Raw genomic sequence first — 13,570 nt, forward strand, 5'->3', positions numbered from 1 at the left:
ACTTCAAAGACAATACCCCCATCATGGTATTACTAACTACCAAGTGCTTCAAACCTTTTATGGTGGACTTTCTCCTCAAAGAAAAATAAGTTTGGATGCCGGTGCGGGTGGTCCCATAATGAAAAAAAGAGAGGAAGAGGTGGAACACATCATAGAGGACGTGGTTCATAACTATGGAGATTGGTATGAAGGAGAGCGTGAAGCTACCTTAATTAAGGGAACGGTTCATTCATTGGACCAAGCTAATGCCATCACTAATCTTTCCAATCAAATGACCAAGATGGCAAAGAAAATGGAAGAGCTCATGAATGTACAATCTCAAAATGCTTCCTCCCCTTCTACCAAGGGAGGAAATGGTATAAATACTCCTTCCCCTTATTCTTATAATACAATGCCCTTGGGATGTTTATTTTTTGATAATTGTGGTACATATGATCATGATACCTCTCAATGTGTGTATTCTTGTGAAACCCTACCCCCTCCCCAGGAATATGTTGATAATGTGGAAGATATCAATGCTATGAATTTTGCCCCACGTATGGGAAACATGGGAATGAGGTTTAATATGAACCAAAGTTGGAGTTGGAATCAAGGAGGTGGTGAATCATAACCAAAAGTCGAGAAGAGGATTTTAGTTTTGGTTATGATTCCCAAATCCTCGGGAATCATAACCAAAACTTTGGAAGGTTTAACTAAAGAGGATTTGGGAATCATAACCAACAACCTTACCCCAACCGCTATGACAATCAAAATTCAAATTTCGGTTAAAGCAGTATTGGGAACAATTCTCAAAGATCCAACTATAACCAAGGTCAAAGGTTTCAAAACTTTGCCCAAAAAAACAAACCTCCGGGTTTTGAGCAATTGAGACCTCCTCCCCAAGTTTCTCATACCCAACCTCTTCAATTGGAAGCACCCCCAACCCTTTGATGCCAATGCTCTAAACTTTTATGAAAAATCAAGAAACTTTTAGTAAGAGCCAAGAAACTTTTATCAATAGTCAAGAGAATTTTAGTAAAAGTCAAGAAGAGGAGAAGAAACAAATGAAGGCCCACATGAAAATGATGGAAAATCAAATCTCTCAACTTGCTCAATCAAATAATTCTTATTCTTCCTCATTTCCTAGCCAAGGTCTGAATCCCAAGTTAATGTGTGCCATCACCACTAGGAGTTGGAAAGTTCTTAAGATTGAACTAAAAATTGGGAAGAAATCGAAGGAGGGAGTTGAGCTTAAGGATGAAAGTGAGGAAACTAATGAGTCTTTGGGAAATGACAAAGAGTGATGTTGTTGAGAAACCAAAGGAGAAAGAGCCTATAAAAGAAGCTACCCCTTTGCTCCTAAATCACCAACCTAGAGAGGAGAAGCTACCCTTTCCACAACGCTTTGTGAGGTCTAAGCTAGATGCACAATTTGAGAGATTTTGGAGGTTATTAAAGGTCTACATGTCCAATTGCCTTTTGTTCAAGCCATGAAGAGATGCCTCACTATTCTAAATTTTTGAAGGACCTTTTTAATGGAAGGAGAGAAGTGGAGACTGTAAACCTCACCGCTAATTGTAGTGCTATTCTTTCTAGCAAGCTCCCTACAAAGTTGAAAGACCCCGGTAGTTTCTTTATCCCATGTTCTATCAATGATGTTCATCTTGGGAAAGCCTTGTGTGACTTGGTTGCAAGTGTGAGCCTTATGCCTATTTCTGTTTACAAAAAACTAGGTGTACTTAACCTTTCTCCTACAAACATCACCCTCCAACTTGCCGATCGTTCTATCAAGTTACCCATAGGGAAAGTGGAATACATCCCTCTTAGAGTTGGCAAGTTTACCTTTCCCGTTGATGAGAGAATCCCCATCATTTTGGGTAGACCTTTTCTTGCTACTTTTAGGGCTATCATCAATGTGAAAGATGGTAAGATGACTTTGAAGGTTGATAATGAGTCCATTGAGTTTGATTTGAATAGTTTCATGAACCAACCTTCCTCATCTAATTAATGTTATAGAGTTGATGTGCTTGATTCTATGATGGAGGAATTTCTCTATTCTCATTTGCATGCTACTAATGATCCTCTTGAAAGTGTTTTTTTGAATGATCAAAAGATAGGTGCTCACAAGGAGGAGATGCAACTCTATGAAGATTTGCTTGAAGAAAGCAAAGTATAATGCAAGAAAGCAAGCAAGGAGGAAGAGACTCCTTTCACTCATGACCTTTTTCAAGTGGAGGAGAAGGAAGAAGACTCCAATGGTAAGGGTGTAACACCCCAATAATTCTCTCTTCAAAACCTGTATTAACCTGTATTAACCTGTAGTAACCTGTAAATACTTTTAATAATCTGTGAGAGAATTACTGGTGTGCTACAGCCACGTGTTAAAACGTTAAAGCTAGTTTCAGAAATCAGCAGCGGAAAACTAACTTAGTTTTAAAAAGAATATAAGTTTCAAAACCAAAAAGTCAAGACTCAATTTAGTCTTACAAGTTGGAACCATAATGGCCCTTATTCAAAACCCAGTAAAATAGGAAGCGAATAGATTTAGAGTCAAAATAACATTAATTTATGAAATGAAATAAGCTAAATGATTAACCAATGCTCCACTCAAATCCCATCACCCTGATGCAAGTTCAGTTTATGCAGAAACCTGTGATTAGTCTGCTCCCCAATATTACAAGTGTAAAAATTGGATCATTACAGGGTCATTGAAAGGCGAAGGCCATGACCAAGAAAAGACACACAAAGCACGCAATCAGCAACGCTGAATACATACAAGCTACGAAATATAGCAAAGAATTCCTAGCATAGTACTAATAAGCATTCAATACACACAATATAATCATTGACTCGAACACATGACTCAATTGTCGATCATTACTAAGTTTTCATTAAATAGCATTGATCATTTCATTAATTTAATTGGATTACGCAATAGACCAGGTTGTCCCAGCAGCAAAGCAATAGACTTGCGTGGGAATTCACGCATGAAGTCCCAGCAGCAAAGCAAAACAAGGAAAAAGAATAAGAAAAAGGAAGGAAAGAAAAGAAAAGAAAGAAAAAGAAGAAAAGAAAAATGAAAGAAAAATAAGGAAAAAGAAGGAAAATAATACTTACCCCAAAATCTAATTTTAAGTTCTTTGTGTGGGAAATTTTGGAGGTTTAGGGGGATATTTATAGAGTAGAGAATAAAGATTAGGGTTGGGCTTAATAAATAAGTAGGCTTTAGTTATGAAATATTTGACCCACAAGGGTTCAAATAAAAGAATTGGGCTTACTTAAATGAAATGGGTTTGTCCACAAGGAGTATGTAAGGATTGTTTACATACTATTATTTAAACGAGCCTAAAAGATTAATAAACGTTTAGCCCAAAATAAATTATACTTTTATAAAACTCAATGATTTAAATACTTTAGCCCTTTAAATATTTAATTAAAATACTTGAGTATTTTAAAAATATATTTTAGAATTAATTAAATAATTTATAAAATACATAAAAAAAATACGGGGTATTACAAAGGGAGCGTCGAAGGTATCTTGAAACCTCTACTTTCGGGCTTGAGGTATGCATTTCTTGATGATAAAGAGTCTTTTCCCGTCATCATCATATTTTAGTCTAACAGAAGAGCAAACCTCCCTCTTGATTAATGTTTTGAAGAAACACAAAAAGGCTTTGGGTTATACCACTAATGACCACAAGGGTATAAGTATGCATGCATAAGATTGATCTTGAGGGAGATGCAAACCCGGTTAGGCAATGGCAACGAAAGCTCAACCCTTCCATGCAAAAGATTGTACGGGAGGAGGTTTCTAAACTTTTTGATGCGGAGATTATCTATCCAATCGCCCATAGCGATTGGGTGTATTCTATGAAAGTTGTGCCAAAGAAGGGTGGCATGACGGTTGTGAAAAATGATTGAGACCAATTAATTCCTACTAGAATTGTTACCGGTTGGCGAATGTGCACTGACTATCGCCAACTCAATTTAAGTACTTGCAAAGATTATTTTCCATTGTCGTTCATTGACCAAATTCTTGAAAGGCTTACAAAACATTCCTTCTATATCTTCCTTAATGGATATTCGGGTTTCTTCCAAATCCCGATTAACCCCAGGAATCAAAAGAAGGCTACTTTTACATATCCCTACGGTACTTTTGCGTATCGTAGGATGCCATTTGGTCTTTGTAATGCCCCCTCCACATTTCAACGATGCGTGATGTCCATCTTTTCTGACATGATTGAAGAGGAGATGGAAGTTTTCATGGATGATTTTTCCGTAAAAGGAATCATCTTTGAAGCTTGCCTCTCTAACTTGTCTCGTTGCCTTAAACATTGTGAGGAAGCCAACTTAGTGTTTAATTGGGAGAAATTCCATTTTATGGTGGAAAGTGGAATTGTTCTTGGGCATAGAATCTCCAACTAAGGCATTGAGGTGGATAAGGCTAAGGTGGATGTAATTGAGAAACTTCCTCCTCCTACTAATGTGAAGTAAGTAAAAGATTTTCTTGGTCATGCCGGGTGTTATCGCCGATTTATCAAGAACTTCTCATCAATTTCCAAGCCCCTCACCACTTTATTGCAACAAGACAAAGAGTTTGTTTTTTATGAGGCTTGTTTGAGTGCTTTTTGTAGGTTAAAGGAAGCTTTGTGCTCTGCTCCTATTGTCTAAGGCCCCGATTGGTCCTTGCCTTTTGAATATATGTGTGATACGAGTGATGAGGCAATTGGTTCGGTCTTGGGACAAAGAAAAGATGGGAAGCTCCATGTGATTCACTACTTGTCAAAGACTCTCAATGAGGCACAAAAGAATTACACCACAACCGAGAAAGAGTTCTTAGCGGTTGTGCATTCCTTTGAGAAATTTTGGCCTTAAGTCATTGGGTCCAAAACAATTGTGTGGACAGATCATTCGGCCCTCAAGTATCTCATGAGAAAAAAGGAGGCAAAGCCTTGGTTGTTCAGGTGGGTGCTATTACTCCAAGATTTTGATTTTGAGTTTAGAGATGAAATGGGAGCCGAAAATGTTGTGGCTGACCATCTTTCAACACTAGGAGTTAATATAGTGTAGTAAGATGACCTACCTATTGAAGATTCTTTGAAGGATGATGTTCTTTATTTCCTAACGGTGCAAGAGGCACCTTCGTATGCCAATATTGTGAACTACCTTGCGTGTAGTGAGATCCCCCTATCATTCACTCCTCAAAACAAAGAAGACTTAAGCATGAGGCTAAGAAGTACATTTAGGATAATCCTACTTTTTTTAAGAGAGGAGTTGATTGGATTTTAAGAAGATGTGTCTCAAATGATTAATTTCAAAGTGTTCTCTGCATGTGCCATTCCTCTCCTTGTGGTGGTCACATGAGTGCCCAAAAGACCGCCACAAAGGTCTTACAATACATGCTCTTTTGGCCCTCTTTATTCAAAGATGCTTGGTATTTTGTCAAGACTTGTGATAGGTTCCAAAGGACGGGGGGGAACATCTCGAGAAAGAATGAAATACCACAAAATCCCATCCTTGAGCTAGAAGTGTTTGATGTTAGGGCAATTAATTTCATGGGCCCTTTCATCTCTTCTCATGGGAACAAGTATATCTTGGTGGCCATTGATTATGTTTCTAAATGGGCGGAAGCCGTGGCCTCTCCTACCAATGATTCCAAGGTAGTGGTCAGTTTGTTCAAGAAAGTGATCTTCCCGAGATTCGGTGTTCCCAAAGCCATCATTAGTTACGGTGGGTCTCATTTCAAACACCACACCTTTAATAAGCTCCTTGAGAAATATGGTGTATCTCATAAGCTAGGCTTGCTTACCACCCCCAAACTAGCTAGTGGTCAAGCGAAGGTGAGTTATAGGGAACTCAAGGTCAATATGGAGAAGACGGTGGCTAGAACAAGGAAAGATTGGTCCACCAAGCTCATTAATTCATTCTGGGCTTATAGGACCTCTTTCAAGACTCCAATAGGGACCACACCCCATAAGCTTGTGTAAGGTAAGAATTGCCACTTACCCGTGAAATGGAGCATAGAACTCATTGGGAAATCAAGAAAAATAATTTTGATCTCCATAGTGCGGGTGAGCAAAGGCTTTTGGAGTTCTATGAGTTGGAATAGTTGATGTTAAATGCTTATGATAGTGCAAGCATGTACAAGGCTAGAACGAAGGCTTAGCATGATGCTCAAATCATCAAAAAGGACTTCGAAGAAGGAAAAAAATTCCTCCTCTACAACTCTCGTTTGAAGCTCTTTACGGGCAAGCTTAGGTCAAGATGAAGTGGGCCATTCGTAGTCACCAAAGTGTTCCCTCATGGTGCTATTGAGATATCCAATGAGAAATACCCTCCGTTCAAAGTGAATGGACCGTGTCAAGCATTACTTTGAAGGTCAAAGATTAGAAGAACCAAGAAATCTTCATCTTGTTGATGTATACAAGCCTCCTTGAGTTCACTTAAGGAACGTCGAACTAACAACGTTAAACAAAAGCGCTCACGGGAGGCAACCCGAATTCTCACCCTTTTATTTCTTCTTTTCCTTTCTTATCTTTTCCCTATTTTCCTTTTCTTTACTTCTTTCTTAGCATTTTAAGCTCATGTTGAGGTTTATAGATGAAGTAAAGCTAGAGGAGTTGAATAACAAAAATGGCAAGGCTTTTGGAGCGCACCTCACCACGGCTAACACGCGGGCGCGCAGACTTTAGAGTCCGATTTTCGCAATTTTGGGCAGGAACTCACCACGCCCTGTCCGCGCTCTAGGAGCGGGCGCGATGTGAACTGGAGCGAGCGCCTCTCACCTGGAGCGGACACCTGATTCATCCATTTTTGATAAATTTTGAGCACGAACTAAGAGCGCCTACGGAGTGCCAGCAAAGCGCCTTAGCTGCGGGCACGGTATTGTCAGGCGCGGGCGCGGCAGTCTGGGTAGCCGATTTAAATCAGGGCTTCTCCTTTTCTTCTCCTTAATTAACCTAATTCACTTCTCTTTCTCTCTCTTCATCCTCTCAAACCTTAACCTCCAAACTTCCACAAATCATCATTTTGCTTCAAATTTCTACACATTTCCAATCAAATTTCCCAAATTTCTTCCATAATCATCACTCTCCCTTCAAAATTCCCGTAAAAATCACTGAAAATCACCAAGTTCGATCTTCTTGGGTCTTATTCAAGGGTGAGTTCGTGGGTCATGTTTTGAGCAATTTGGAGCTTCGATCTTGGTATAATCTTAATCTTTGCATTATTTTTGTCAATTCCCATTGATTTCTATGCAAAGTGTTTTATTTTTCATGGTTGAATGAACTTCTAATAATTGTGGATTGATTTTTGTGATTTTTTATTGTGGTTTGTGTTTTCTTTGATTATCATTGTGTTTTTGTGGTTTTTGGTTGTTGTTGCTTGGTTTTTAGTTGTATTTTTTTTATTGTAACAGGTACCTTTTGTAGTTTGGGTGTTTTGTGAAGGGTTGTTGTTAGAGAGTGCTTGTGGTGTTGTATTGGATTTGTAGTAATGTCGCTGAGGTGTTGTTTTTTATTGATTGTGGGTAATTTTTGGTGGACAAATTATGTTTAGCAAAAAGAGAAAGAGTAGTAAGAAACCATCCACTAAAATCCCCGGCCAATCTTCCAAAACCCAAACACATCTCTACCTCCACCACTTCCGACCCCCCACACAAATTCCATAACCGGACCAAACACACTCCTATCTACAACAAGATGAAGGAAAGAAAACTAAGGCCATCTCGTCACTACTTTAAAGATGACATGATTAAATTGGGAATATATGATGACATTTGGATTCTCTTTCACAACCTTCATTTAGGTGCCTTTGTCAACTCTTCCTATCGTACCTATGAAGGGCCTTCCATTGAATTCTTCTCTACCTTTGAAAGCACACTGGTTGGAGACAATGATTACTTAATCTCCTTTCAAATCTTATTTCAAACACACAATGAACCTCCAGGAATTCAACATAGCCCTAGACTTTAACCCGGACACCGATATCCTTTTCCCCATCCACCATAACCTTGAGGGAAAATACAATGAAGTTGCTTGGTGGAAAGCCATTTCCATTAAGGATGAATTCTCTTCTAAATCCTCCATTGCAAGTGAAATCATTCACATCGTCCTTAGAATCCTTCATAGGCTTCTTAGGTAAGCAATATTCAGTAAGCAAGATTTAGGGAAGCTTGTTAGGGAGGAGATTCTTTGCCTATGGATTGCCACTCGTGAGGAATATGGAAGGCGGTTGAATCTTGGGTTTTTGTTCATGAAAACTTATATTTCAATAGCTAAGGGGAAGAAAACCGGAGAGATTTGTTGTGGCGCTATGGTCACAAGGTTGATAAAGAAGTTTAAACAAGAGGAGCTTCTTAAGTCTTGCACCCCGGTGGATGGGGGTAATGATGTGTTTTTGGACTTGAAACAACTCAATAATTTGGAGTTCATTGCTCCTACCCTGGATGCCAACATCTTCAAGTGGCTTGTGCGCAAGAAACATCATTGCTTGCTCCCAAAGCCCGCCTTCACCTTACTTGGGAGGAACGTGAGTAATATTTGGAAGGTGTCCAAAGACAATGGGAGGGCGGATGTTGTGATGGGTGAAGGAGAAGGTGATTGTGATGATGATGAAGATGATGAGGAAGAAGAAGGACAACAACAGCAGCAACAACAACAACAACGACAACCACGACAACAACAACAACACACTCAAGGTATGTTTGATTTTGAGCAACAATTTAAAAACATGAGCCTTGGGATGCAAGGTTTATTTGAGACCCAACAAGGCATGTTCCTATAACAACAAGCATTATATGATGCGAGCGTCAACCGCGGAGAAATTACCTCCGCGGTCAATTACCCATATTGGTCGCCACAACACGGTCCGGTACCGTCTTGGGGGGTGACAATCGGCCCACATGCCCCTATTGGTTGGGTTATCCCGGACCCAATAGGGAGACACACTCTTTTTCCCGATGACTCCGGACATTACGACTACCATGTGCCCGGTGGTAGTGACTATAGGGGGGATCCCAACTATCCCCACGTTGATCCTAGTTACCCCGCACCATTGGCTATGCCTCCCCAATTTGATCATGTAGCCTCTTGGCAAGAGGATCTTATTCTAGGCCACTATGGATGGCCTTCGGTTACACCGCTAGGTGGGACCCTCACGGTTCCTCATCCAGATTTTCATATGATGAGGACGTTGATGAGTCCGTCCCTAGTGGCCACTAGTCCTCCTCTGATGGCCTTTTTGGGGGAGTCCATCATAGCTAATGGTGGGATTCCATATGGGTGCTTATTGTGTTGTTGCTCTATTGTGTGATGATGAGTGATTGTTTATTTTTGATGATGATTATTTATGATATGGGTTTTGGTTGTTTTTACATGTAGCTTGCTAGATTTTGGAATCTTTCCTCTTATTCTTTCTCTCTAATTGTCTTGTATATAACTTGTTTCTCTTTTTCTTGGTTTTCTTGTCTTTGTTTTGTAGGATGCTCACTTGAAGGATTGGAGCGGGATTCATTATCCTACGTCGTTAAGTTTCTTTTCCGCTTTCCTTGCTTTACACTCCTTTGGTGAGATCCTCTCTTTTCTTTATCTTTATTTGGATTCTTTAGGTTAGTTTTTAGTATTGAAGAAGTTGAAAGGTTCGAGGTTGTTTTCTTATAACACCTAGTGTGTTTGGGATCGTTGACTTTGTGGTTGAACGATCATTGTATGACTATTGGGACTTAATTGTTTATGCTTACTTCCTCCAAACTTTTCACTCTTGGTTAGTTTTATTTTTCTTTTGGCACCCTTATTCAAGGAAAATTTTGCAAATTTTGTTTTACTTCTTTGGTTTGACAATTCACTTTGGACTTGTGTTTTTGAATGACTTTCTTCTTAAGTGGTAAATGTGTGCACAGTTTGAGAGTGTCATTGGTTGACTCCAGGATATTGCATGCTAAGGTAGCCGGTTTAAGAACTTTAGGGTCCATGAAGCCTTAGTTCATTGCAAGTGGTAAGATGGTGTTGCTTTTCATGGTGGATTTGATACCTTTGAGTTAGTTATTGTTAGAAGTCTCGTGTGAGGTATTTTTGTTCAAGCCTTCGTCACTCTTGTTGTGTGGCGCAATCGATCCTTGGCTATGCATTTCTTAATCTTTGGTTTGTCTCTATCTACCTGAGATCGTGACCGAGCCACTTTGGGGAAGGAAAAAGGATTTTTTTCATTTTCTTTTATGTTCCTTTTATTTTGTTACTCTCTTATTTTCATTTGCATTTACCCTCTTGTTACCCCATTGTGCTTATTTCCGTCTTTTTAGTGACTAGCCACACTACAAGCCTTACGACCTCCACCCTTAGTTTTGTGAAGCAAATTTCGGTTGGATGCTTGTTTTGATGATCAAGTGATTATATGTTGGATTAAGTTCAAAGTGTTTGGCATGTTTGAGACAAATGTATATAGTGGTTAAGCAAGTGCCTCAAGAAAAAAAAAATAGAGAGAGAGAGAGAGAGAGAGAGCGAAAAGAAAAGAAAAAAGAAGAAAGTGAATACGAAAAAAAAAAGAAAAAAAAAAAGCAAAAAGAGGAAAAAAGAAAAACAAAAAAAATATTTTAGTTGTGTTCTCTTTCCTAGTTTAAGCATTGAGGCAATGCTTTTTTTAAGCTTGGGGGAGCGTTCATACGCCTCTGTATTTGACTTTTGTGTATTTGTTGAATAAGCTTGGGGGAGACGATATTTTTTATTGATGTTTTGGTGACTTCTAAGTTTGTTTTTGAGAGAGGGCCACTCTTTTGCTTCACCTAAGAAATAACACCAAATTTTTCAAATTTTTACCTCACCTTTACCCTAAGCCATGACGTTACATCCCAATAAAGTCCTTTAGACCCTAGAGGATTGAGAATAAAACTAGTGGATGGAGATAGTTTTCAAGCCTTTAGTGAGGGATGTACATAGCTAAGATGTTGGGATAACCTTCTCACGTTTTTCAATTCTTTATATTTTTTTGGTTCCTTCGAGTAATCATGAGAAGCTAAATTGGGGGTTAATTTGAAGCTAGTGGAGAGAACGCGGTTAGAAAGGTTAGGACGAGGGTGGATTGAGTCTCCTAGAGTTCTCTATGCTTAGCATGTTTTATGTTTCAATCAACCATTAACATCTTATAGCGCGCATACATGTGTTGTTTAAGAAGTCTCTCATTCATTGGCATTTGTTTCCTCTACCGTGTCCAACTCAAGAGCTCTTTTGTGTTTTGTTCTCTTGTTTTAATTGCTTTTCCTTGACTTTGGTTGCTAGAGTTATGGGTTAAACTCTTTTGAAAACCCTTACGAGACCTCACTCGTCCTCATAGGAAACTTTGGGATTTTAAGGGCTTGTTGTAGCTAAAAATAACCATGATTCCTACGACAATGAGTTTAGTGTATATTCTTTCTCCCTTCTTCTTTTTATCTTTGCTATCTTCCCTCTTGTTCTTTTTTTGCGTTGGCTTTGCTCAAGGACAGCAAAATCTTAGATTGGGGGAATTTGATGAGTGTCATTTTATGACACTCCTAGGGTAGGCTTTCTTCTAGTTGTAATCTCTTTTTAGTTCTTTTTGGCATGTTTTAGTTAGATTTTACTCCTTAGTCTCGTTACTCCTTTTGCTTGAATAAATGCCCTTTTTCGTAGAGTTTTCTTTTGCCTTCCTTCGTGTGGTGTTTCTCCCTCTATCTTCCCTTCTTGGTGCATCTTTTGCAGGTATTCAAGGAGTGTGAGTTGGAAAGGAATTAAGAGAGCTAAGTAGATGAAGCAAAGGGATTCTGACGTGCCACCGGAGACAGCGCCCAGCCTGGGACCATCGCGGGCGCTCCTACCTGAGGAGCATTTTGGCCAACTTTGAGGCAGGAACTAGGAGCGCCTGCACCGCAACCTAGCCACTGGCGCGCAGTTCCCAGTTAGGGCACGTTACTTTGGAGAGGGCGCGCACCCCTGATCCACTTCAAAGCAGGGAGATTGGAGTGCCCTCATTGCGATCAAGCCGCGGGTGTGACAATCCTGTGCGCGAGCGCGGCGATTCTCAGACAGGGCGCAATAGTTGTTAACCCATTTTGTGCCCATTTTCCGCGGGCGCGCAATTTTATGGAGAGGGCGCGCACGACTACATTTTGTTCTTTCTCTATAAATACTCTTGTAATTCCATTTAGGAAAACACTTAGAAAATATAATTAGCTTATTTTTCAGATATTCTTCATCTTTAGCTTAGTTTTATAGAGAGAGAAAGGTAGGTTTTTCACCATTATTAAGCTTGGATTTTGAAGAGGAAGATTGATCATCTTGCTTGTAGACATTCATCTTCAATCAATGAGCATTCTCTTACTCTTTTCTCTTTACTTTGGCATTTGATTTGATTTGTTTTGCTTTAATCTTCTTATTTGCTTATTAATCATGCTTGCACTTGGTGATTTGATAATTATCTTGTTCATTGCAATGATTAGTGAGTAGTTTTCTTTGCTAAGGGTGTGGGGATGATGTAGATGAAGCTTGATCATGTTTTAGCTATAGAATTTGATTTGATTTTGATTAAAGTCTTTATATGCTTGATGTTATTCAATTTGCTTGCAAAGTGCACGTTGTTTGTGAATTGGAGTTGAGTGGATGCTTGATGATGCGATAGCGGACCTTGCTAAGCTCAATCTTGTTGATTTATGCTTGATTTCACCTCCTAGTATATGATTCCAGTGCGATAGCATATTTCTATGTTAGGAGAAACCTTTTGATTCCGATAGGTGATTGGATTGGACCTTAAATTTCTATGTAGGAGAAACCTTTTGATCCCGATAGGTGATTAGATTGGACCTTAAATCGGCATTCGAGTGTATTTAGTTCATGATCAAATCGATTCTATCTTTATGCATGTTCAAGTGGATTCTATGTCTACCCATACCCCTTAGTGTTTGCTTATTAGACTTTCCCTCGTGCTTTCATTGCTTTGTAGTGTTAGTTTAATCGTTTTTCCCATTCGAACTAGCTTAATTAATAATAGCAAATTGTGGTGCTTGATCGTCTCTGTGGATCGACTCTTGACTTGCCACTAGACTCGTATTTAGTGTTAGGTTTAGGTATTATAAATTTGTGTTTGATTAAAGGGGTTTTAGAATTAAACGACCTAAATTTTCCTTTGTCACAAATCGTGCAATTTTTTAGATGTAAAAGTCTATTTGTTGAAATTTATCACACACCCAAAACACAAGGAATACGATGAACTCCATACACGGGCTATCCGTTTCCAGAAAGCAATTTACGATGATTAAAAGCGGTTTCCGAAAAACGAATCTTGGTGGTACAAAAGAGAGAGAGAGGGGTAAAATTATCAGTAAATCTAACACTAAGATAGAGAAAATACTAGTCTCCATGAATACGAGCTCCATTCCAGTCGTTTATAATGACTATGGTGATGTTCACTGGGGATTTGTTGTTTTCGAATCATCACCGGCGATGACCGGGAAAAAAGAGAGAGAAAGAGGTTAAGTAAACCCTAAGAGAGAGAGTAATTAGCATTAACAATCTTAATTGCTAATAAATAGATTTTTAACATTTTGTAAAATTATATAATTGAATTTTGGTAAAAACAAAATAAA

General features: G+C 39.0%; 1 protein-coding gene across 1 annotated transcript; it reads left to right on the forward strand.

Annotated features, from left to right (window-relative positions):
* The first annotated feature begins 1,477 nt into the window (after positions 1 to 1,477).
* Positions 1,478 to 1,987, forward strand: LOC110695820. Its single transcript, XM_021873047.1, has one exon. The coding sequence runs from the start codon at positions 1,478 to 1,480 to the stop codon at positions 1,985 to 1,987; it is 510 nt and encodes a 169-aa protein (XP_021728739.1).
* Positions 1,988 to 13,570: the final 11,583 nt, after the last annotated feature.

The sequence above is a fragment of the Chenopodium quinoa genome, unplaced genomic scaffold (assembly GCF_001683475.1).
Source record: "Chenopodium quinoa cultivar QQ74 unplaced genomic scaffold, ASM168347v1, whole genome shotgun sequence".
NCBI classification, from domain to species: domain Eukaryota; kingdom Viridiplantae; phylum Streptophyta; class Magnoliopsida; order Caryophyllales; family Amaranthaceae; genus Chenopodium; species Chenopodium quinoa.

Coding starts and splice junctions, on each gene's coding strand:
- LOC110695820 (XM_021873047.1), top strand. CDS start 1,478: ATGCCTCACTATTCTAAATTTTTGAAGGACCTTTTTAATGGAAGGAGA.